The 25,145-nt window shown below is 38.7% G+C and overlaps 1 protein-coding gene across 1 annotated transcript in view; it reads left to right on the forward strand.

Annotated features, from left to right (window-relative positions):
* Window positions 1–25,145, forward strand: part of LOC149299809 (plexin-C1-like) — a 48,044-nt gene that overhangs the window by 17,918 nt on the left and 4,981 nt on the right. The window contains exons 3-17 of the mRNA XM_089486109.1: window positions 1,538–1,591; window positions 4,824–5,024; window positions 5,460–5,627; window positions 5,786–5,885; window positions 10,764–10,865; window positions 12,421–12,527; window positions 14,125–14,258; window positions 14,925–15,123; window positions 15,368–15,514; window positions 16,116–16,296; window positions 17,187–17,290; window positions 19,819–19,861; window positions 20,177–20,226; window positions 22,546–22,653; window positions 23,620–23,783. Of these exons, the coding sequence (XP_089342235.1) occupies window positions 1,538–1,591; window positions 4,824–5,024; window positions 5,460–5,627; window positions 5,786–5,885; window positions 10,764–10,865; window positions 12,421–12,527; window positions 14,125–14,258; window positions 14,925–15,123; window positions 15,368–15,514; window positions 16,116–16,296; window positions 17,187–17,290; window positions 19,819–19,861; window positions 20,177–20,226; window positions 22,546–22,653; window positions 23,620–23,783 (1,862 nt within the window). The remainder of the gene's footprint in view (window positions 1–1,537; window positions 1,592–4,823; window positions 5,025–5,459; window positions 5,628–5,785; window positions 5,886–10,763; window positions 10,866–12,420; window positions 12,528–14,124; window positions 14,259–14,924; window positions 15,124–15,367; window positions 15,515–16,115; window positions 16,297–17,186; window positions 17,291–19,818; window positions 19,862–20,176; window positions 20,227–22,545; window positions 22,654–23,619; window positions 23,784–25,145) is intronic.

Genomic DNA, 25,145 nt, shown 5'->3' on the forward strand with positions numbered 1-25,145 from the left:
TTAAATTAACAATGTTACTCAGAGATAGCATTCATCTCTGTTTTCGCATTAAATGCATATTGAAGTACATTGTGTATGGCGTACAATGCGTTTTACTGTATGTATATTGGTGCAGGCAATTTTTTGACTCATATACAGGCTGTTGGAGAAATTGCTAGTACACTTTTTGCACATGCTCAGTAGCACTGCCATTCTAGTTAAATGTGGCTGATATTCCATTGAACTCAATGGGAGTAGCAGTGGCCAATCTCATGCACACCTTCCAAAGGTCATGTTTTTTTGTGGGACAGTCATGATTTTCAGGCACTGTCCATGTGCCTCATCTAGCTGTCACACTGTCCTGAGTTTGTGGGTAGCGGAGATCATGGGCCAGTTTTGAAGATCCTCTGATACCTCCTGACCAGGGAGATGTCAGCCTGGGGCAAATCTGCTAAAGGTCACGACAGGACACAGATAATCTGATAATTTACAAGCAGAGAAACACAAAATGTTATGGCAAATAAGAATTAGTTGGCCCATCTCGTCTGCACATAGTATTTCTAGAGGCAACCACGCTGTATGCCTTTATAATAACAGCTTTTCTACCTGTTAGTTAGTGAAGTTAGTTTTCTACCTTGCTAGTAAAGATGCCGGAGACATACCAAAGAGATTTGTTTTTAAATGTGGGAATTACAAAATAAAATAACCTTAAAAAATATGAATACATAGTATTTTTAAATGCCATGCAAAAAAGCAAATTTTGTGAAGTAATAACAGGAAGTGGGTAAATGCATATCTCACATCCCTAGGTCAAACACCGGTCAAACACCGTGAAAGGAAGCTCAGACCATGTATGCAACACATTTCTTTATCTTCCCCTGCTTCCTGTGATTAATTGTCATTAGTAGAAATACAATGTGTGACATGTAACATTTGTTTAAACAAAATTTAGATCTTTTTGGAACTTAGCAATCCTGGTTTATGGTACATAAACCCCAAAGCTGTCCATAAATAACATATATTATAAAGAAGAATGGTGAAGCCTGCCAAGCATTATTTTAATTATTATTAGGGATTATTAGTAACAAATTGTTGGATTTAGTTATAATATATTTTGAACCTCTTATGTTTTTTGAAGAAACAAGGGAGGAGGACCCTGGATGCCTTTCTGTTTCTTTCTGTCTCTCTCTGCCCATGCCCATTATCCACGTTCCTCAGCCCCCAAATTCACATGCTCCTGGAAACAGGGTGAAATGAGCCACTTCAGTGTTGCCTGTGACCACTTAGTTTGAGTCTGCCTTGCTGCATCCTTTATGCACAGGCATCTTTATACCACCAAGCTTTCTAATTAACCCTTTCATTCCGCTTCTGAAATAACATTGTGCTTGCTGTGTGGAGCTGTCCATTACTCAGGGGTCTACTCAGGGGTCAAAGCACTGTGTGTTAAGAATATTAGTGTAAAGCCTTTGATATTATATTTACTGTAATGCAGTGCTTAAGTAAGATAGAAACCAATCTGAGCAGCATAATTCTGAAATAATTATTTTTTTGTCCACAGATTGATGTAAATTTGGTACAACCTGAACGGATCTCATATTTAGGAAAAGAAAGAGTAACTATTATGGGTCAAAATTTTAAGAACATTTCCAGTCTGGTATTAATTGGTACCAGCAGCTGCAAGACAGAAAAGTAAGCAAGCTTGTTGACATGAGATGTACTAATCCTTATTAGCCACATACTGTCAGCTTTTTAACAGTGAAACAATGTACACAGGGGTATCAATAATCCACTATACCAAAACAATTTTATTTAGAATATTTATCTAGCTTACTACAAATATTTTTTGGAAAAACCCTGGTTGCTTTCATAATGATTCACATGTTTTGCCTCAAAATAGCCTTTAAGTATATCAATCATGCATGTATGTATATTTCTAAGTGCTAATAGGTGTACTTATACATCTACAGTAGAATTAGTTTATTTAGATTTTATTTATTGAAGCTTAACTTTGCAGAAGAGTTTAATGTTTCAACTTTCTGCTTTGAGTATGTTCTGCGAAGGCCAACCCCAATGGGTTTCTTCTGAAAGTAGTGCTAATCTGGTTGATGCCAGAGGAGGTCCCTGCAGGCGACCCATAGAGTTGCTCGCACTGCCTTTTAACTCCTGACATTGAACCTACGGGTTTCTGCTGCCGTTAAACCCTGCGATACTGCGTACATAAGGTAGGCTAGATAGGGAAGGGACCAGAGAGATTAGTAAACGAAGATGGACCCGAACATTCTTCGAGTTGTATGTCTTCGTCTACGTTTTGCCTCCACCATGTTCGTTATTCGGGCACCCTTCGTGTTAGTTTTCGTGTTCGCCCATAAGTCTAGTTATTAACACAAACACAGCACTGAGTTAATTATTTTCATATTGTGTGCTTGTCTCTATACAAATGCTGTTGACATGATAAAATGATGCTCCATCCTTCTACAGGGTTAAGGTTTTATCCAACAGTAACACGCAGGCCATCATCTCACTGCCAAAAAGTCACAAGGAAACCAAAGGGTTGTGTCTAGACTTCGATGGAACTAATTGCCACCAGGCAAAGAATATTTATTATTTATCTCTGCCATCATGCGCTCAGATATCTCCAAACATATCTTGGTCTAGGTAAAACCAATTTATCCACATTTCATTCCGTGTCCTTGCTATATTTTCATATTACTATTCATATGTTAAGTTGGTAGCTGGGAAATTAGAGCTAAAACTGCATTATCAATGTTTCATAATACAAAATACTACATTCCACTGGAAATGTCATTTTAAACGTCGCCGACGCCATTATCTACCCTCCCTCCTTATTATCTAACCTAGCACCCCCCTTTCTACTTACCTTTAAACAGTCCTGCGGCGAGTCTCCCTGCTCTGCCACGGTGCCGGCTTGTAATGCTGAACACCGGAAATTGACGTCACTTCCGGCGCTCAGCATTACAAGCAGGCACCGAGACCGAGCTAGAGGGCTCGCAGAAGAGAGAGAGGGGCGCCTAGCGGGTAAGCGTAAACCACTCGGCGCCCCTCTCTCTATCCTCCGCTTCAAAAACAAAACAAAAAAAAGCGCAAAGTGCCGCCCCTTCAAAAGTGCTGCCTGGGGCAATTGCCCCACTCGACTCCATTGTAGGGTCGGCCCTGTGTACAGCCTATTTATTATACAGTACAGTGGAACATATGGCTAAGAATAATACAAAAATGCTGGAAGGTAGCATCTTGCGTACAGGCCATCAGTCCAATAACAGAGCCTTAGACCAAAGTTTTATGCTCTCTATGAGTAAGGTGGGAGAGTTGCAGTAATTTTTTTACAGAAAAACAAATACAGTGACTGTAGTATGCAGTGTGGTGATATCATATCATAAAATGGTTAAATATTGTTCGGGATAAGCATTCTGACATCTCAAGCATGAATTTGGTGATATTGGTGAAGTAGTTTCGGCAGTTGCTGCTTATCTGACATTAAATCAGTGTTTACTGTTTCTCAATGTCTTTACGTTATGTGACATAATTTTATATTTTTCTATAAAATATATACTATTGACAATGAACATAACAAGCCACAAGGCAGCCTTGTGACCCAAGTATTTTGGGGTCATTAACACTTCAAAGGGATACATCGCTTTTCTCTTAATCCCTATTAGAAGAGCAACGTTGTTGTGATCATAACATAGTACGCAGGATTTCTAGAGTAACAGTAAATCAAAATGCTGCACAAAAAAATACATACCAAGTTACTGATCTATCGGGTCTCTTGCTAAACCACCAGGCTAATTGAGTACAGAGCAACAGAGCTAATGTGGACTCAATGCTTGGTTTGATCCATCTAACTATATGAGCTGTGCACTTCTCCACTTATATCATTGGGTATTTGCCAACAGGATACTGCTATGGTCATCTTGGATATATGGCCTGGTATCAGATGCAACCGACAGCATTTCTGTAGCTCATTGTCACTCATTGTCCAATACTTATTGCTCCTTCTTCAAGTTATGGAGGGGAAGAACTAAGATAAGAGTTTGGGGTATTTTAAGGTTAACACATACTGTATTATGAACTGCCTATCTTAAACATTAACAGATGTAAATAGCAAAATTAGAAGCCTTGATGATTACTTTTAAGAGATTAGCCCTTTGCTAGATATGACAGTTTATTTTGTACTTTGTTGTTCATCTAATAACTCATAATGATATTATTTTGTTCTGTTTAATAACATTTGATATGTCATTGGTAACAATATTTGTTATCAACATTTAGGGGTGGTCGTAATATATCCATATATGGTAATAACATTGATTTTTTGGACAAACTGATCCTCCTGCACAAAAATATTCAACAAAATTATGTAAGTATTTTTGTCATAAACAAATAACATTTTGTGAGAGAAAGAAATAATGTGCTGGATTTAATGAGCCCACTAAAATCTATACATTTAAAAAGACAAAGGTTGCATGATACATTTTTATTTAGTAAGAAATGTAATCCCCAGGGCACATAGTAAAGTAACTAGGGCTAACTGCTCAACCACATGTACATGTTTAGCACATGTAACTCAATTTAAGAACACTGTTTGTCTAAGCAGATTAAAGCAAATCTCCAGATAACCAACTGAGATCCAAGTATCTAAAAAGTTTATTTAAAAAAAAACTAGCCATAAAAATATGTCCATTTCCTCCTTATACAGGGCATTCACTATTACTGCATCTAGTTAATGGGGTCATATGGTAACGCAACACTGGACTTACTTTAGGGAACAAACAATCTAGGGTGCAGGAAAGTAATGTATATGTGGCATTTCTTTTTTTCCGTTTCAGACCTTTGAATGCTCTGAAAGCTTGTCACAATGTTCATTTCCATCACCAAAGCTCATGAAAATAAACCAGACCATTGATATGTACATGGAAGTACAAAAACAGCTTGTATGGTGTGGGAGACTACAGTATGATAATGACCCCACATTCCTACATTTCTCTGTCTTGAGTGACATAGATGAAGAATTAGACTTAAGAATAAGGGTAACATTTCCATATTTCATAAGTAATGCACAATTGTAGCCTCTAGAGCTAAAATGAAGTTATAGTCTTTCCTTTTTCCCTCTCTATTTCTCTTTCTTCACTATTCTCTTCTCTCTTTCTTTGTCCATTTTTTTCTATGTTTCCTTCTCTTTCTTCTCTACACTTTCTTTTCACTTATGCTCTTCCTTTCTTCTACCTTTTTCTTTCTTCTCTGTCTGCCTTTGCTTTCTTTCTTCTTTCTCTATGTTTTGCAGGAAGGAATGCTCTGGTTGTGTTAATGCAATGGATTTATAATACCGTAGTTCAAATATATATACTGTATATTTTATCAAGTATTATTTGCTGTAAAGAGAGGCAATCTTGTACTGTAAGTTAACATTTGTTATTCGCTGTAAAGAGAGGCTATCTTTTAAGTTAACATTTCTCTGTTTACAGAAAACTCGAGATTCACTAAATATTCAGAAAAATGAACTCCAAGTTATAGTACATTATAAGAACAATACTGATCAATGCAAAGTGCAAAATATTACACACACCACTGTGTTTTGCAAAGTGAGAAAAACATCCAAAGAGAAAATTAACGAAGCAAAAATGAAAGTTACGGTGAGTTTTGATTTAGGACCAGGACAACTAGGATTGAATATTTTTTTTTAAATAAAGTTATTTTTTTTACTTATATGGAAATGAACAGTTTAACATCACTTTTCAGTTGCTAGTTAAATGATGTTGTGGATAATGTGGTTTCTTGTTTGTTGTTTAAGGTGATTTTGGGAAACTTTACACAGGAACTGGAGGTAACAAAAGAATGGACACAATATTTATACATTCTGGTTGTTCCTCTTCTGCTTATTGTTATTATTGGTAAGTGGAAATTCAAAATCATCATATATATAAGGTGGCTAACCTTACATGTTTTCTTTTTTAATCGTGGATGTCCATGTGTCACAATTATACATGATTCCAATTAATGCCTCTCTGATGAACTGAAAAAGTATGTTTAGATAGACAACACAGGGCCAGTGCACCTTTTTCTATAAAATACAATTTCTGCATGTAGGTGCACATTGTGTGTTTTATATAATGAGCAGTTTGGTGTCAGACATAAAGAGGAACATTCTGTTGGTTGCTGTTACAATGGACCCCAGTTGTTCCTTGGACATAAAGTATTTGTTGCCATTTGTTGCCGAAGTGTATAGCGGCCACAGGAGCGTAGCGAAGTACAAATAATCAGGAACAAAATAATAAAATAAAATAATAAATTCAGGGGTCAGGCAGAAGAGTAGTCGGGGTCACAAGCAGAGGTCAGGGCAGGCAGCAAACATCAAAGGTCAAAACTAGCCGGAGTCAGAACCAATAAATAACAACCGAAAAAAGGAACGCTAGTGAAGGCTATAAGGCACTATCACAGGCAAAGGTGAAGTGCTTACTGAGGGTTTAAATATCCCTCTCAATAACAGGATCCTCCTACCCACCTAATTAGGGGGAGGAGGGAAAAAGGAGGAGGGAAAAAGATAAATGTCGCTTTAAGAAGCGACATGAATATTTATGAGCTAGGAGGTTCCCGCCGACGGAACGAGCAGGGGGCTGGACGCGCGGGCTGCGTCTCAGCTCCCCTACCCGCGGGACGACAGAGGAGGTAACACCTGAAGATATTCTTAACTTAGTAAATTCCATTTGGTCAACATATATATATTTCCAACTGCTGGTGTGAATACAGCTGATCTTCAGCTAGGCTTACTACCAAAAATAGAAACATAGTATTTAATGGCGGATAAAAAGTGATTCTTATGAAGCCATGAAAACGAGGCCTGACCCCCCCCCATGAAGCGGATGAAAACCAAGCAAAAAGATTTGAATTTTCATCCAAAATTCAGTCACACTCTCTCTCACACTTTAAATGTTTCCCTTCCTACTTCTGCTTCTGCAGACCACTTCCGCATCTTCTTGTTCTTCATCTTCTATCTTCTCTCTTTCATCTTCTCTCTTTTATCTTCTATCTTCGTCCGCAATCTTCACGGACATAACCTGGTTCTCTAATTGGGAGAGAGAACATCACCGAAAGTGAAAGATTTTGCCCTAAGGTGAACTTCCGCCAGAATGGCTTTCGCTGACGTCCTCTCACTCGGCCCTCCAATTTGAGGAAGGGACTTCACCGAAATTGCCACAATTTGGGTGGAAGTTCACCTTAGGGAAAAATCGCTTCCGGTGATGTTCTCTCCCTCAATTGCAGAATCGGGGGACAGGACACCACTGGAAGCGCTGCCATTTTGGTGGAAGTTTGCACCAGGGTATATCCACAGAAAAGTGAACAAAGGTAGAAGAGAGAAGATAAGCGAGAAAGGAGGGAAGATGAAAGACAGAAGGAAGAAGAGAGAAGATGAAGAACAAGATGCGGAAGAGGAAGTGATCGGCGGAAGTGATCTGCAGAAAAGGTTGGGAAACATTTATAGAGCGTGAGAGATAGTGAATGAGAGCATTGGGCAATGAATATCGTTCCCGAATTAAAAATCCCCCCCCCCAAAAAAAACTAATGGGCTAAAAATTTGTCAGAATCGTTTTTGGCCTGTTTGTACATGTATATATATACAGTTGTGTGAAAAAGAAAGTACACCTTTCATAGTCCCTGCAACAGCATTTAAATCGGGTTGAGCTTTCGACTTTGACTGGTCCATTGCAACACCTTGATTCTTTTCTATTTCAGCCATTCTGTTGTAGAGTTGCTGGTGTGCTTGGGATCATTATCCTGTTGTGTGACCCAATTTCGGCCAAGCTTATATGGCCTCATTTTTGACTCTAGAATACTTTGGTATACAGAGCGGTTCATGGCCGACTCAATGACTGCAAGGTGTCACGTTAACCCCCTGAGGTTGAGGACACATGGGGGTAGGTTTGAGTTTTGGAGGGGGGCACTGATGGATTCCTGGGGAAACTCTTTGGCTGCCTGCCTAGTTGCCTCTTATGTCTAAGTCACCCTGTGCTCATTGGGGGGCACGGAATGACCGTGAAAGCGCGCCTGGTCTGCCCTAACGAGACTCCCATAGACTAGCCGGCTATGGGGTCTCTAAATAGTCGGAAAATGCAGCAATGCCCGCCGACATTTGAAACTCAGTTGCTATGGACGTCTGTTGCCCTACCACGTCGCTCTTATTTGGGGTTATACCGGGCTTGTGGTGGGTCACAATCAGAGGTGGTTACAGAGAGGGAGCTCATTTGGGAAACCTGGTTTTATTACCCATCCTTAAAACCGGGGTTTACCCAGCCGTGGGTCTGGCATGGCTACTGTGTGGACTAATCCAGGGGGCGTTCCTGATGCTGTCGCTCAGGGTCTCGACGATGGATTAGGTGTTTTTTGGAACATAATATCTTTGGATCCTGAGCTGTCCATTGGTACCCCAGGATTGATGCCGCTCCAATTGGATCACCCTAAAATAGTGGCTCTTTTTCGAGTGGGCATTGCTGGCCATAGAACTGTATGCAGGTGCTGGGCTGTCTGGTAGTGATGGGATTATACTCTTGATCTAATTATGTTAGTGTTTATAAATAGCTGTGCTGTTCCAAATTCAGTTTGTGTTTTCTCTAGGCATTGCGTTGAGGACTGTCTGAACTTGGGGTGAATTTGGTGGGATGTCCACTTCTGTCAAGATTGGCAGCTGTCTTGAATGTTTTCCACTTTTGAATAATCTTCCTCACTATAGAATGATGGGCTTTAAAATGTTTGGAAATTACCTCATACACCTTCCCAGATTGATGGGCAGCAACAATTTTTCCACTAAGATAATTTCTGATATCTTTCCTCCTTGGCATTGTGTTAACACACACCAGAATGCTCTAGACCAGCAAACTGCTAAAACTTTACAAAGGTGGTCAAATTTGCTGATGATCAATTAATCAAGGGTATTTGCTTAGATAAGTCTGCTTCTTATCATCTAAATTCCTACTGAAGCAGTAAGGGTGTTTTTCACACATGACTTCTCCATTTTGGCTTTGTTTTTGTTGAATAAATCATGACACTGTGCAATATATCATGTGTTGTTCATCTAAGGTTGTATTTACCTCATTTTTAGCCCTACTAAGGAGCCGGTGATTGTTATTATGTCCTTATCCTCAAGATTATAAGCTTGCGAGCAGGGCTCTCTCCACCTAATTTATCGGTTTGTCTTAGTCTGTCAATTCTCGTCTTGTCATACCCCTTGTATATATGTATTTTATTAAGTGCTGCATAAATTGTTGGCGCTATATAAATAAAAGATAATAATAATTATATATGTAAAATCATAGAATTCAAAGAGAGTGTACTTTATTTTTCACACAACTGTATATATCTACCTATTATTTCCTGCTATTCAAACCTCAAACCATAGTCATTGGTGTTGCCTTACATTTAGATTAGACTATTCCTGAACCCTACTATATGACCACATAAACTGAGTATTATCATTAGTTAAGTATGATGCCGGGGATTAAAGGTGTACAAATGTGTTCCCGGAAACATTGGGAATTCATTAATCCTTTAAATGTTTTACTACATAAAACTGTTGATGAATTTATGAAGAATTCAAAAATTGTATGACTCATTTGTTTTTACTGACTATTGTGGTTACATTACTGTTATAGCTGTTAAAAACTCTCTTTTTCACGTTCCTCATTTTGCTTTCCTGTTTCCCCTGATAAAGAAGCACAGAGAGACATGATAATCTTCTTCTGTGCATATTTTAATGCCTTATGTATATCAGATTTTATTAATTAAGTAAAATATCATATGTTTATTGTTGCTGTTGGAAACATAAGAAGAGTCTTCCCTTTAATCATTTTTACTGCAATATAAGGTTTCAGAGTGAATGGGCCAATCCTGAAAGAAACCCTCTGTTTCAACAGGTGGATTAATTTAGGATATTATTATTTATTGTTTTATATAGTAGTCATCAGAGATAGGATTGCATCGACCATGTATGAAGTTGCATAATAATATCATATCCCCTCCAAGATTCAATTTTTTCTAGAATAATCCGATGCAGATTTTGTAGCTTTTTTTCTTTCTCTGTCCTCTTCTGCTAATCTCTGTGATGTATCTCACAACAATTCCCAATACAACACAAAAAAATTGTTGTGCAATACACAAAATATACATCCTGTTTCTATGTATGTCCTGATGTAGGTTGTTTTAATGCAATCGATACATGATTGTATGCCTCTTATTTTCATTGTATGAATCTGATCAGCATATATTATGTCAGCACCTACTTTTCATTACTGAATTAATAAGCAGATGCATCTGATGTGGCATTAGGTCATCAGCAGATTTTTTAAATGTTTTCTTAGTTTTCTTAGTTGCATCAGATAGAAACTGCATTTCATTGATGCTTACATTTGGGAACAGTTCGAAATATCCAGATGAAGATGTTAAAAAACATGACTTGCATGTACTGTATCATCAGTAAGCATCTGTGTTGTAGTTTGAATGGGAAGAATCAGAATAATCAATTCTAAAACAGAACCTAATTGGGTGTAGATAACGTAAGAACAAATACTAGCAGCTGACAATACCAATACAATACCTCATTCATCATTCCTTAAGCCTTTCCTAGAGGGTTCCTGGGAAAATGCTGTAGGCCAGGCCAGAGGTAGCAACTTTCATAAATACATCACTATGTAGACTTCACAACTGCTGCCAATTTGACAGCAGATAGATCACGCATCCTGGCCTTTGATTCATTTTAACCTTTTTTCTTTTAAATTTAGCTGCCTATTTTGTTACGAGATATAAAGCCAAACAGCTGAGCAACAGACTGAGTCAACAAGTTGAAATGCTGGAATGCCAAATAAGACAAGAAATTCGTGATGGTAATTTTGACTTTTAAAGTAACAACTTTTATTCTAAAGATTAAATGATTTCACAAATGAGGCATATAAATGTTATTTCACTATTCTTTTAACTGAAGTCATTCCATTTTGGGATGTCTACTATGCCATAGTTATTGAGAGACTTTGATTTAAACCACTTTCTTGACCAGGGCCTGTGTTATATCCATCTATTATAACTTGAAAGGTGCCTGGTACCCCTAATACATTAGGTGAGCAATCCAGTGCTGGACCAGCTATATATCACCGCGTTGGGCAAATTTAGGTCGCCCAATTTTATGTCCATCCTGGCTAATTTTGTCTTGTGTGTTTTATAGTTGATAGGAATGAGATGATTCTGAATATACGTTTGCATATGACCCACCTCATATTTGAGGACAATTAAGTACTCCATCAGTAATCGACCAGCTAACAAGGGAGCAGTTAAGTCTGGGTTTCTTAACCTGTGGAGTATGCCTCCCGCGGGGGGAGGACTGACTCCAGGGTAAGTGAGAGTAGCCTCTCAGCTATAAATTGTTTTATGCAAACTCATCCTGCCTAAGCCTAAATTTTGGGCCGTTAAAACGTGGGAGGTATGGATCATAAGGTTTTTCACAAGGTTGGTGTGACATCAAAAAGATTAAGAAACACTGAGCTAAGTCATCCTTATAATAGCCACGTACCATACAGCTGGTTCATGTGACACTGGTGCTATATTGTAGCGATGAGTAGCAATCATTGGGAACGTTATATAATAATATAATGGTATATGGTATACTGGTTCCCACCTACTGCAAGAAAGAGAAACAAATATGCTGGTTCCTGAATATAAATATAGGCGTCTGACTTACAAAATCGTTAGGCGTTCAATTGCAGAGGGATTGCAGCTTTACTGTTGTGTAATGAATAGCTCACCCAGTTTTTTTCTACTGTACTTCTGCTATTGCTTCAGTATTTTATTTTATTTCAACTTTTTTGTTGTAGTCATTTCTTTTAAATTATACTATATTGTCAGCATGTGTTAAAATTAGCTTGATGGTTGAATTTTAAAAAAAAACAGTTCTCAGTTCTTTTATCGCAAATAAAGCTATTCTGGGAATTTAATGTACTTTCCTCAGCTAGAGTATCTTGTATGTTTTGTCCAGTCAGTTGTAAAAGATCTCACACAATGAATTACACAATGAATTAAATAACTAGACACATCATTTGAAATCACCAAACAGGAACATCACATCTGAAACTACATCAAAGAGTTTCAATTGAAATGTATCAATTTAAAGTGTCGTATTAGCAGTCCATGTTCTTTCTCTCTGTTACCCCCAGATTAATGAAACCACAAACATGAGAAAAAAATAAACATACTATACCTACAATACCTGAACATCACCATTAATTGTAATAAAATTAAAATGTGACTTAAATGCATTAATTTAATTTAATTTTAGCTTAAATCTATTACAAAAAGGAGTCATTCTTAATACTGTGAGAGTCTTAAACTTTCTCTTGATAACGTATAATATCTGATAACTGGTTGCGTTTATGTCTGGTTTCTGTACAGGCTTTGCTGAATTACAGATGGACGAAATGGATGTGGCCGTACAAACACCAGCAATCATCTTTTTCTTTGACTACAAGCATTTTGCATTAAAAACCCTATTTCCAGAGGTAAAACTTCCAAGCTAATCTTTATTAAATGCGAATCCTATCATGTGGACTTAAAACCTGAGTGTCCGAAGTGCATGCTTTGCAATTTATTAGACAGGGTTTTCAGCTCATCAAAGCAATGGTGGAAGGAAGCAAAAATAATTGGCCGTAACGTGTTACTTGAAGTAATAATTTAAAATCACTGTTTACTCTCCCTGACAGTCCCTCTAAGAAGAATGCATATTATAGTAAATATGCGTTCTACTATATTATACTTTCTATTCATGTATACAGGGGGTCATATTAGCCGTCCCCCACATGACCTGCCTGGTGATAACTAAGTATATCACATATATCATATCGGCCATACACATCTCCTGCACAGAAAATAGCTGGAAGGCATAATCCCCCCCAGGCATTTGCAAGCAGGACAAAATGGAAATTTAAAGGGACCCCTCATACACATTAAAGCGCATATGATGGCTGGACTGTCCCTTTAATTGCTGTGCATCAAATTAATAAGTAAAGGTATAACAAGCACAAAACAGCACCAGCCACTCTGTGCCATAATTATTAACATTAATAAAATTAGAAAAATAAAAACTATTGTAGGGTAGAACATAATGCCACAACAAATCAATTTGCCAATTGTTACTGTAAAATTATTTATTGGACAATTTACCATGGACTTTAGCTTACTTTAGGGCAAACGTCGCTGGAAATATGTTTTAGTTTCACTTTGGATCAAATTATTTTAGAGTTCTTCATTAAGCTAAATGTTTCAGCAGAATTAATGGTGTCTAGAACAGTACCATGTACATTTCTGTGTCATTTTATTATTTTCATTAATCATTTTGCTATCTTCTAGTCACAACAAGGAGAAGTGGACCTGTGCGAAACTATCCCATCTGTAAGTATATGTATGGATTGTTTATGCGCACAATCCTTTTTACTGGGCATTGCAGAACTGATGGCATTCCATTAACCAGAAGGCCTTGCCGTGTTCTTGCAATGAATATTCTAAGTAGTGTTAATGGTTTATGTGGCATGCCTCTGTCACAACAGGCAAAAATAAAAAAGATGCTATAGATATGAAATTTGCTGAAGCTACAAATAATTTGTTAATAAAACATGTATTTGTCATAAAGTAAATAAACAACATTAAATCACCATATTTCATGGAAAAAATATGAGGAAACATAATTGCAAAAGGGTTTTCTAATCATCAATTAGCTTTTTAAACTTGGCCATTGGAACACAGGAGTGATGGTTGATGATGAAGGGCCTCTGTACACCCATGAAGATATTCCATTAAAAATCAGCCTTTCCAGCTACATTAGATATTTACAGAATTAACAATTCTTTCAATACATTCTATTTTTGTTCCATTTCATGTTATTTTAATGGACACAATTCGTTTTTGTTTCAGAATATATATATATATATATTAGGAAACATTGTTTTTCAAGTGTATGTATGAAATGTGAAAATGTAACTTTTTACTTCCATGTGATATGGCACAGAAGTAAATGAGCACATTAGAATGTGTGTGCTTACCTAAAATGCATTGTTTTGGGATCCTCTGTTATCTGCTGCTGTTTCTTGTCTTTTTTTGTAGCCTTTCCAGACTAGAAGATCCAGTAAAGATGAAAAAATTTTATCCATTTTGAAAACAATATTTGAGAACAAAAGATTTTTGGTCCATCTGATTCACACTCTTGAAAACCAAAGTAATTTTTCAGTCAAAGACAGGTGATCAAATATTTACTAATAAGCTGATTAAAGCATCAGTAGTATGGGAAGTTAATTAATTTCTTAGATGAAATTGACAAATCTAAAGTCATGTCTAGATTTTAAGAACCATTTACACCACTCCAGCTTATACTTGGCATTGTGCGTAGTGAACTTTGGCTGTTCAATTTGCCAATTTGACGAAACAAAAGTAAAAAGCAATGTTTTTAAAATTATAACTTTTTCTAGTATCATATGCCTAACTGAAAATCTATTTATCAACAAATAGGATATATGTTGCTGGTAATTACCATGATTCTAATAGCATTGCAATTTATCCAGATACATGCCTCTATATATATTTTATAACATGACAAAATGAGAATAGCAAAGAGAGCGAAAACATAGCATGGCACCCTGCAAAAACTAAGCATTGGGGAGCAGATGAGAGCGCTTGCTTCCTTACAGAAGGAAAAGCTGAGTGGAGTGTATGTCCCAACACATGGATGTCTTCTGTTCTACCAAGGAAATGGTTTCTACAGTTAAAAAAGAAAGGTATCATAAAAGGTATAAAAGAATCGAACTTGTAACCATTTTAGTAACTACTGGTAGATAGACAGGCAGTTAATTAGAGTATTATTATTTCATATTTCATAATACATGGATCTTTTTGTCCTATTGTCCTAGGTGTATGTTTGCATCCTTCCTGGCTATTAGCTTTCAGAAAAATCTGGTCTATCTCACTGAGTTGATGGAGGATCTAATCAGTGACCTTATGGATCAATCAAGCAACAAACACCCAAAACTCATGCTCAGAAGGACAGAGTCTGTTGTTGAAAAACTGCTGACAAACTGGATGTCAACGTGCCTGTATGGGTACCTAAGGGTAAAAAGCATCATATTGTTTGGGAGCTCATGCCTTTGCCTTAAGTTATAATCTACATTATTTTATTCTTTAAAAATGTACCTAGTCTTTTTGTCCTCACATGTCCTTTACAGTGCAAAGTTTCTGTTTTGCACAAAGTCAGGAATAGATCTGACACATTAAAATATTGGTTCTTTAGACATATATGTTATAGATGTATGTAAGTTAATACATTTACTTGTATCGTTATTTTGTTAATGTCTAGGAATCTGTTGGTGAACACTTGTTCCAGCTTGTGAACACAATAAACCAGAGGATACACAAAGGCCCAATAGATGCTGTAACCTGCAAAGCACTCTATACTCTGAATGAAGACTGGCTACTTTGGCAAATGACGGAATTCAAAAGTTTAGTGGGTATTTTTTTTTTGTACCCCTAATTTTTAGTATAAAATACACGGTCGGTTGATGAAATCAGGGACAGATTGAGGTTGACAGATGTGCAACCAACACCTATATACGCACAGCCATTCATTTTTGTATACTCAAGTGTGGCCAATCACTACATCTTCTGCTAGATTGGCAGTATAAGTATGTGTGGCCCTACTAGCCATTGGCATGCTGGTCATCTGCAGATCATCTGCCTGGTGTGCCAGATGGCCAGCACAAGCCTGAAATAAACATTTTTTTTCTTGGTGGACTATTTTTATTAGTTGCTATACTTTTGAGATGATACATAAAGCCCATTAATCTCTGGATAGTGCAATGTATATGTCAAATTGAGATTAAGAAAGTAAAGAAAAAAATATTACGCTAAGAAGCCCTAATTGCATGTTTAAAAAAATCTTTAACAAGCTTACATATTCTTTTACAGTAATGTTAACTATAACTGTTAGCTTGCTTAGTTGCTTTCTGTAGTGAATATATTTTTTCTCAATTAAAGATATCTACAGTTAGTATTTGCAGTTAGTTCTACGGTGTTATGCATTTTCACTCCACTTGTTCTGATTTTAGGAACTCAATGTGTGTTTCAAAATGGTCTTGGGAAATGAAGACGAAGAAGATGCCAGCAAAATTATTAAAGTAACTGTTTTGGATTGTGATACAATTGGACAAGCCAAAGAGAAAATTCTTCAAACGTTTTTCAACATAAAGGGATATGTTTTCGGACTTTCACTTTCTGATATTGGTTTAGGTAAGATAGCATTAACTCAAGAGCATACAGAAGAGTACTCAAGCATACTGTCACTAATCTGCTTCTGTTTAATTTTGTAATTATGTATTACCAGACAAGTGTAAAGTGTAGCTTATCAAATTACTTGCTTGTTTATGTAGAACAATCGGATTTGTTTGTGTTTTAAATTGGGTATCTTTGAATTCTGTAATCCTTACTATTTCTATCTCAACTGAGTCTACAGGCTGTTTTCAGACACACAGAAGATCAATAAAAAGGCAGTCTCAGTAACTACCTGAAAAGCATTGTTGAAGAAATTGTTGTACTCTCCATAAAGGATGGCATGTTAATGTACATATACCTGTTATCGTTACTGGGAGCTACATAGCCACACTAGAGTATCAAATGAACCAGAGAGTAAATGTAATCTAACATTTGTGGTATGATTCCAGGTTCTTGGATGTTCCTCAAGGGAACTAATTAAGCTCTACCAGTTCTGTAAAGAATGGTGGAATATTGTCAACTCCTGATATGCACAGTTGGTAGAAACGTATTCCACCATTACGATTATTGGATGGCTTTTTTATCCAGGCACACATATAAAAATCTACCATAAATAGTACCAATGGTTTTAATTCAGTCGTTCAACATACCTTTTCTGTAAAATTCCCAGTTGGAATATGTAGTTATAATAAAACATGTGGGTCCTCTGTATCCTAGCATGCTGATGACTTTTACATTCTGATTTTTTTTAATCATGTACCAAATTAGCTGAGAAATGCAGATGATTACAAAACAGACTTTTTTTAACATGCGTGGTGGAATGAATACTACAGTTTCCATTAGAAGTTGTGATTCCCATTACAATGTGGTAATTGATTGATTTTCATGATTGTGTGTTTTATTAACAGAACTGCATCATGGTCAGGTATATCAGGAGCTATCAGACATTGATTCTTCTACAGTTGTTCTGGAAAATGGAATAAAAATGCTAAACACAATAAAACACTACAAGGTGAGCAATTTAGAATATTTTAGTTTGTAGTAAGTTTCAAAAGTCTTAGGTTAAAATGTAGATGAATGATACCAGACGTCTGTATCCAAGTAATACAGCCAACAAAAGAGGAAAGAAAAAATGGATGGTGTCCTTATGTAAATACTAATCAAATTCAATAGCTTCTTGATATTCTTAACTCACTGTTTATAATGCAGACATTGGGGCTCTTTTTAGTACCACTGGGGAGAGAAGCCCTGCTTTTTCTAGAGAACTGTGCTGTAAATATGGAGAACTAACAGTACAAGAGCAAAAGTAGAAATGCTAAGATTGATTTTTTTGTCCTAATACTGCATTCACTTTAGGGAAAGTAGCTGACATTATTTGGCAGATGCATTTGCAGAAATGTCTGATTTCGTTATGAGTAGGAGAAAGCCTCAAACTTCCTTTTTTCCTAGTTTGATAAAATAGCCGTCTATTGCTAGCGTTACACAAGCATGTATTTTTTTAAGCTGAACGTATTGATACATCTCTCAGCCATTGAGTTTACTGTATGTCAGAAAAAATAAATTAAGCAGCTATGAAATAAGCACCACAGTATATAAATTTAATTCATAAGCTGCTACAGGTGAAGGAATATTTTTTCTTGGTTTATGCCTAGCAGAGGAGAGTAAGATATTTTTTTTAGGGCTGAAACAACGAATCGATAAAATCGATAATAATCGATAACGGAAATCGTTGTCGATGATTTCCGTTATCGATTAATCGAGTGATCGATTCGTTGTTGGAGCACTCGGCTCCTTTTACTTACCTCCGCGAGCGTTCCCCGCTTCCGCTACACGCGCCTTCTTTTAGTTGCGGTTCGCTCTGTGCGAGTGGCTCCATTCGCACAGAGCGATTCGCAGGGGTGGGGGTGGGGTTTCAGGGGATGCAGGGCAGAGTGGGGGTGGGGGGGGCAGGCCAGGGTAGGAGACTGAGTGCAGGGCAGGGTGGGGGTGGGGATGCAGGGCAGGGTGTGAGTGTGGGGGCAGGGCAGGAGACTGGGTGCAGGGCAGAGTGGGGGTGGGGGTGCAGGGCAGAGTTGGAGACTGGGTGCAGGGCACAGTGTGAGTGTGGGTGCAGAGCAGAGTGGGTGCAGGGTGTGAGTGTGGGGGCAGGGCAGAATGTGGGGGCAGGGCTGGGTGCAGGGCAGAGTTGGAGACTGGGTGCAGGGGCACAGTGCAAAGTGCCAGGGCTGGGTGCAAAGTGCCAGGGCTGGGTGCAAAGTGCCAGGGCTGGGTGCAAAGTGCCAGGGCTGGGTGCAAAGTTCTGGGTGCAAAGTGCCAGGGCTGGGTGCAAAGTGCTGGGTGCAAAGTGCCAGGGCTGGGTGCAAAGTGCCGGGTGCAAAGTGCTGGGTGCAAAGTGCCAGGGCTGGGTGCAAAGTGCCAGGGCTGGGTGCAAAGTTCTGGGTGCAAAGTGCCAGGGCTGGGTGCAAAGTGCTGCGTGCAAAGTGCCAGGGCTGGGTGCAAAGTGCTGGGTGCAAAGTGCCAGGGCTGGGTGCAAAGTGCCAGGGCTGGGTGCAAAGTGCCAGGGCTAGGTGCAAAGTGCCAGGGCTGGGTGCAAAGTTCTGGGTGCAAAGTGCCAGGGCTGGGTGCTGGGTGCAAAGTTCTGGGTGCAAAGTGCCAGGGCTGGGGCAAAGTGCCGGGTGCAAAGTGCCAGGGGTGGGGCAAAGTGCTGGGTGCAAAGTGCCAGGGCTGGGTGCAAAGTGCCGGGTGCAAAGTGCTGGGTGCAAAGTTTCTTGAACAGTAATAGTCCACCTCTTTTCAGAATGTTTGGGGTTATTTTGTTTCATAAATATTGTGTTTGGGTTTTTGTACTTTGAAAATATTGTTTTTTATTACATCATAACAAAATAAGAATGTTAATGTAAATTTTAAGTTGTTTTTTAACATCCAGTTCATTAAATTATTTTAAATAAACAAAAAATTTGCATATTGTTTTTTTTTATCCGATTAATCGATTAATCGAAAAAATAATTGGCCAACTAATCGATTATTAAAATAATCGTTAGTTGCAGCCCTAATTTTTTTCCTAATCCATGGATTAATAAAATGTATTTTTTTGAGACTGGATATCAAGTGCTGTTTACTACAAACTGCTATGCATGAGGTGTGATATGGCCATTTAAAAAGGTGAACAAAAGTCAATTTTTATACATAATCCATAAAGATTTTCCCAGTTAGCCCTGTACTGCATGTGCAGCACACCTCAAAGACAACACTAGTCTTAGGCATTCTTGAAGAACCAGACGATAAGTGATTAATTGTCCAAGGAAACGTGATAGACTCTGGTATTGTCAATGTATTTATCCAGTAGAAGCAGGAGTTCTTGCATCTGTGTCTGTATCAAATCCTCAAATTCCATACAGATTACTGGAACTTCAAGTACTCGTAGCCAGCACACTCTAGTTTTATCGCTTACTTTCTTTCACTGATTTCATTTATTCTGTTGAACTGGAAGAATGTTACATTATTGTTATTCAACTGTTAACTAAAACATTTTATTCTAAGATTGAGAATGGATCAACTATCAATGTAATTCAAAAGAAAAATTGTGATATACCAGGTAAGAGGGGCTTTAAGTTTTTGGTCTACTGCAAGACTTTTTGGCACATAATTGAAACATTTTAAAGCTAATGGGATCTACTGCTATTGGTTTCAGTAATTATTCATATACATACATGTACAGAGTATTCCTTGTGTTTGCTTTGGTTTTACAGCCATGCCTTTATTATGCCTTAATACAACTGCCCTCAACACATCACGCAGGGGTCCTAGCATATCATGTTACCTTACTGTCTCCTCTCTGCCATCATTTGAGTTCCTACGCCTCTAGTGGTATAATAAAAGTAACATAAAGTCTTCATAGCATCTGCTTTCTTTCCAGATATTGAGAATCCGGACCTGTACTGCCATCTGGTAAGTAAATGTGAAATTTCAAGATTTTAATTTTAATCTACAACTCTTATATTCTTACTGGCAAACAAATGCAGATTTTTTCACATACAAATAAAGATGTAATTAATATATCAAAATTGTGTAATAATACACAAGATAGCTGAGGCGAGCCATTGTCTGCTAGAAGCTGCTGCTTTTCCAACAGGTTGTGGCGCTAGATTACTGCAGGAAGCAGATAAAGGCTTTTGTAAAATGCTATGTGTTTCTATTAATTACAAATGTGGACGTAGAGAGACAAGAGGCAAAACTCATGTGACATTACTATTATGAGACACATCATTAAAAACAAATACCGTATTGGCTCGAATATAGGCCGCACCCCCACTTTAAAGACTTAAAGTGGGGGAAAAAAGTGCGGCCTATATTCGAGCCAATACGGTATTTGTTTTTAATGATGTGTCTCATAATAGTAATGTCACATGAGTTTTGCCTCGAATATAGGCCGCACTTTTTCCCCCCACTTTAAGTCTTTAAAGTGGGGGTGCGGCCTATATTCGGGGTCTAGCGCCCGACGGGCAGGCAGCGGGGTTAGGATACAGATCCCCCGCAGCGGTGCAGGGGACCTGCATCCTACTCCCCGATACGCTCAGACAGCCTCCCCTGCCAGCACTTCCCACGGGGGGGGTGCCGGCACGGGAGGTTGTCTGAGCGCATCGTGCGGACCGTCCGCACGATGCGTTTTACCTCTGCCCCCCGCCGGCACCGGAAGTTGTATACGCGTATTGCGTAGATGTCCCCCGCCGGCCCCGCAAGACACCCGGGAGCCTGCTCCGGTAAGTCGGGGGGGGGGGCAGAGGAGGACAGTGGCAGCATATTCCGGGGGGGGGTGGGAGGACAGTGGCAGCATATCTCGGGGAGGGAGGACAGTGGCAGCATATCTCGGGGGGAGGACAGTGGTAGCATATCTCGGGGAGGGAGGACAGTGGCAGCATATCTCGGGGGGGGGGAGACAGAGTGGCAGCATGTTTTTTTGGTGCTTTTTTAAAGAAAAAAACTTTTTTTCTTTAAAAAAGCACCAAACTTTTAGGGTGCGGCCTATATACGGGGGCGGCCTATATCCGAGCCAATACGGTAACACCGAAGGTAAAGAAATATTGCCCAGGTTCGTTCAGCTATACTTAAACATAGGAAAAGAAGCTTGCACAGGTCCCAAATCCCCCAAAAAGGTTAATGATATAAATAAATATTTCAGTCCAACCCGAGGACTTTGAGCAATATCTTCACAAAACTACTTATGTTGGACTAAAATTACATTCATAATGTATATCATTCCTAATGCTACTTTGGATAACCCATGTTTTATAGCAAATGTCATATCAAATATCAAATACAATATTCTTCTAGAGCAGGGGTGGGCAATTAATTTTCCCATGGGGCCACATGAGAAATTGGAATGGTTTTAGAGGGCCAGACCAACATACGAAGGCTCCATGCACATTGCCGTAATGGGGCCGTATTCCAGCCGCCCGATTCGCGGCCAGAATACGGCCGCCATTGAAAATGAATGGCGCTGTAATACGGCGCGGTGAGCAACCGGTGTTTCACCCTGTTTTACGGCGCGGCCCCCGTGTCTGCCAATGGAGAGGGGAGCGGTAAGGAGCACTCCCATCTCCTCTCCGCAGCAGCACGCCGTAGTTTCGCCTGGGTTACGGCCCGGGCGAAACTACAGCAGTGTGCATGAGCCCTTAACTTCATTCTACCAATACCTGTATACTGCATACATATACTATCCCTTCTTAAAAAAATGGTAAATGACGAGCGTGGAACGATTGTCCTGGCACTCCCCAAGGTCCGCAACGAGCATCCTGGCACTCAGAAGTTACAGTGGCATCACTTACTCAGCATCGGGAAGCAGTGAAACTACAAACTCCGAAGCCTTGTCCATTTTGTTAACTTATGTGCTGTTTAATAAAGTTATTCAAGCCTACGTCATTGGTAGAGGTGCTTGAATAAGTAAGGCCTGAATAACTATTAGCACAGCACAGAAGTGAACAAAATGAACAAGGCTTCGGAGTGCATAGTTTCGCTGCTTCCCGTTGCTGACACCGGACTCATTGGTGAGTCACCAGGACACTCTTTGCGGGCCGGTCCGAGCTATTCAGCGGGCCGGATGTGGCCCGCGGGCCGTGCTTTGCCCAGGTCTGTTCTAGAGCATGTGTGGCATTGTGTATTGCTGATCACGATCCTGAATTATATAATCTATGCCTCTTGAGAATTATAAATCAGAGCTGTTATGCTGCCGAATTCATACTTGGGTTAATTGGTCATGCTTTCTTTCAGGTTTTGCCAGAAGATGAACAATGTAACGATTCCCAAAATATAGAAACTAAAGGCAAACAGCACCTTAAAGTGAAAGAGCTGTACCTGACAAAGCTGCTTTCCACCAAGGTATAAATATATATGTGATTTATATTCGATATGTATAGCTCGGAAATAAGTAGATAAGTTTAACAGCCTCCCAGCAGAAGTGATAATGGCTAACATGGTAAGGGAATTTAAATATATATACATGAGATTGTATGCGGGGACTGATTAATCTTTTCAACAGGATACAAATTGGCAGACTAGATGCATTGCTTTAAAAAAAACTTTGTGTTTACATATATGTACTGTGATTGTAATGTAATAAGCATGCTCAATGTTTAGTCATTACTAGAATACCTGTTCTCTGAAACATACAGTATGTTTCAATTTAGCCACAATGAGAACAAATGCACCCTGAATATTTGAGTATTCACCGGGATTACTCTATTTACAATCCGGCAGGATTTGTCATTACTATTTTGTACATATACACATAATGTATATTTAAATCCCTTCGCTGTCACTGAAAGGGTTGCACATATACCCACCTGGCACTTGAGAAGCAATGGGCATTTAGTTTAACAGCTAAATCTAAATGTGCTTTGGTGACATCAGGATGCTTCGAACAGAATATTCTAAAACTTTTAGCAGGTTTATATGGCAAACAGCATTCAACTGTAAAATGGCATTGCCAAGAGCAAATGCATTCCCATGAATGCAGACAATCACTGTAGTAAATATATGCAGTTATATGATTAACAAACAAATCAACACATTTTAAAACCTAGACTAAAATGTATTGATATGATTACACAGAACAGCAGCACAAAATGTCCTAATAATGTAGAAACACTGATAATATTATATATTTTTACTGAGATGTGTTTGACAATGTTCCTGTTAATTTAAAACAACATACCAATAACAAAAGCTATTCTGTGCTCATGCATCTAGCAGTGAGAGAGACAATATATTTGTTTTAATTAAATGTGGACTTGATGAATCATCTGTATTACAGTTTAAAATAACAGAATAATCTGTTTCTTCCAGGTCGCAATACACACTGCTGTAGAAAAACTGTTTAGAAGCATGTGGACAATTCCACACAACAAACCCCCTATACCCATAAAATACTTTTTTGATTTCTTGGATTCTCAGGCTGAAAATGAAAAAATTACAGACCCAGAAGTATTGCACATCTGGAAAACTAATAGGTATGTTATGAAATGGTTGTAGGAACATTTATATAAAATATTCATGAATTAAAAGGCACAATTTTTTGTCTTGCCACCCTTTTGCTGTGAAGGAATAGCATGTTATCACCTATATCACCTTTAGAGTGTTTAGTGTCACGTTTTTACTGTTAAGAAATGGCTGATCTTTGCACCATCACCGGTAAGCTGTCAGGGACCCATTCTCTTCCCATGTCAGTTTCATCCTGTTACATAGGAAGGTAACATCACCTAGCACCCCATTTTGGCCAGCTAAAGGGTTGGCATTTTACCTATTCCCTTTTTTCATTTTTATTTTGCTTTCAATTATGCATTTTTCCTTCAATCTACTGTATTCTCCTCAGTTTAATTTTGCATTGAGACTTTGGCGCTGTCTGCAGATTTATTTCCTTATTGAAACTTTTATTTAAGTAGTATAGGGAACTTGGGAACATTGGACACACTCTCCTACCAAAGAGCTGCACCAATAACATTTTTGAAACATTTCCTGGTCTATGTGTTTTCGTGACTCCTATGATTCTCCAGAAAGCTCTCCCTGAAGTGGTTCAGTTCATGGTCATTGCTGCACATTGGCCTCGCAGCTATTCCTTGAGAGCCATGCTCCAGATGGGCCTCTTCAGTTTAAGCCTCTAGACCAGGGGCGTCCAAGTTTTTTCTGCAGTGGGCCACTTCATCAGAATTGTATACGTGCGCGGGCCGCACTCATTTTTCACTGTGAGAAAATATGGCCTTTAATAAAATATGCAGATTAAAATAAAGTAAATAACACAAAACCTTTACTTTTCCTCTCACTGATTTCAGGATTCAGGATAATTCAGGATAATTAAAAATGAAATAGTTCTATTTATTCTAGGGATGCACCAAAATGAAAATTCTGGACCAAAACATTCACGGTTCACTTAGCCAAAACTGAAAATGACCCCCCAGCTTTAAAAATAATAATAAAAACTCACATTTTTAATAAAAGTAGGTAACATACCATAATTGGACAAAAAAAATTAGCAATATGACTTGGCATGATAGGACTGTGCTTGCTGTTAGCAGTCACACTCCTATCATGCCAAGTCAGCCAGTACATGCTGGTACAGGGTGGCTGTAAGTGATGTGCAGACCCTATACTGCTGGCAGCATCAATACACAAGGGGGGCAGCTAGCTAGGTTTCAGCATGTACTGGCTGACTTGGCATGATAGGAGTGTGATTGCTAACAGCCAACCAGTAAATGCTGGAACCTAGGCATGATGGGACTGTGATTGCTGTTAGCAATCACACTCCTATCATGCCAAGTCAGCCAGTACATGCTGGTACAGGGTGGCTGTAAGTGATGTGCAGACCCCATACTGCT

This window comes from Sceloporus occidentalis, unplaced genomic scaffold (genome assembly GCF_023333645.1).
Source record: "Sceloporus occidentalis isolate IW3139 unplaced genomic scaffold, rSceOcc1.0.p SCAF_28, whole genome shotgun sequence".
NCBI classification, from domain to species: Eukaryota; Metazoa; Chordata; class Lepidosauria; order Squamata; family Phrynosomatidae; genus Sceloporus; species Sceloporus occidentalis.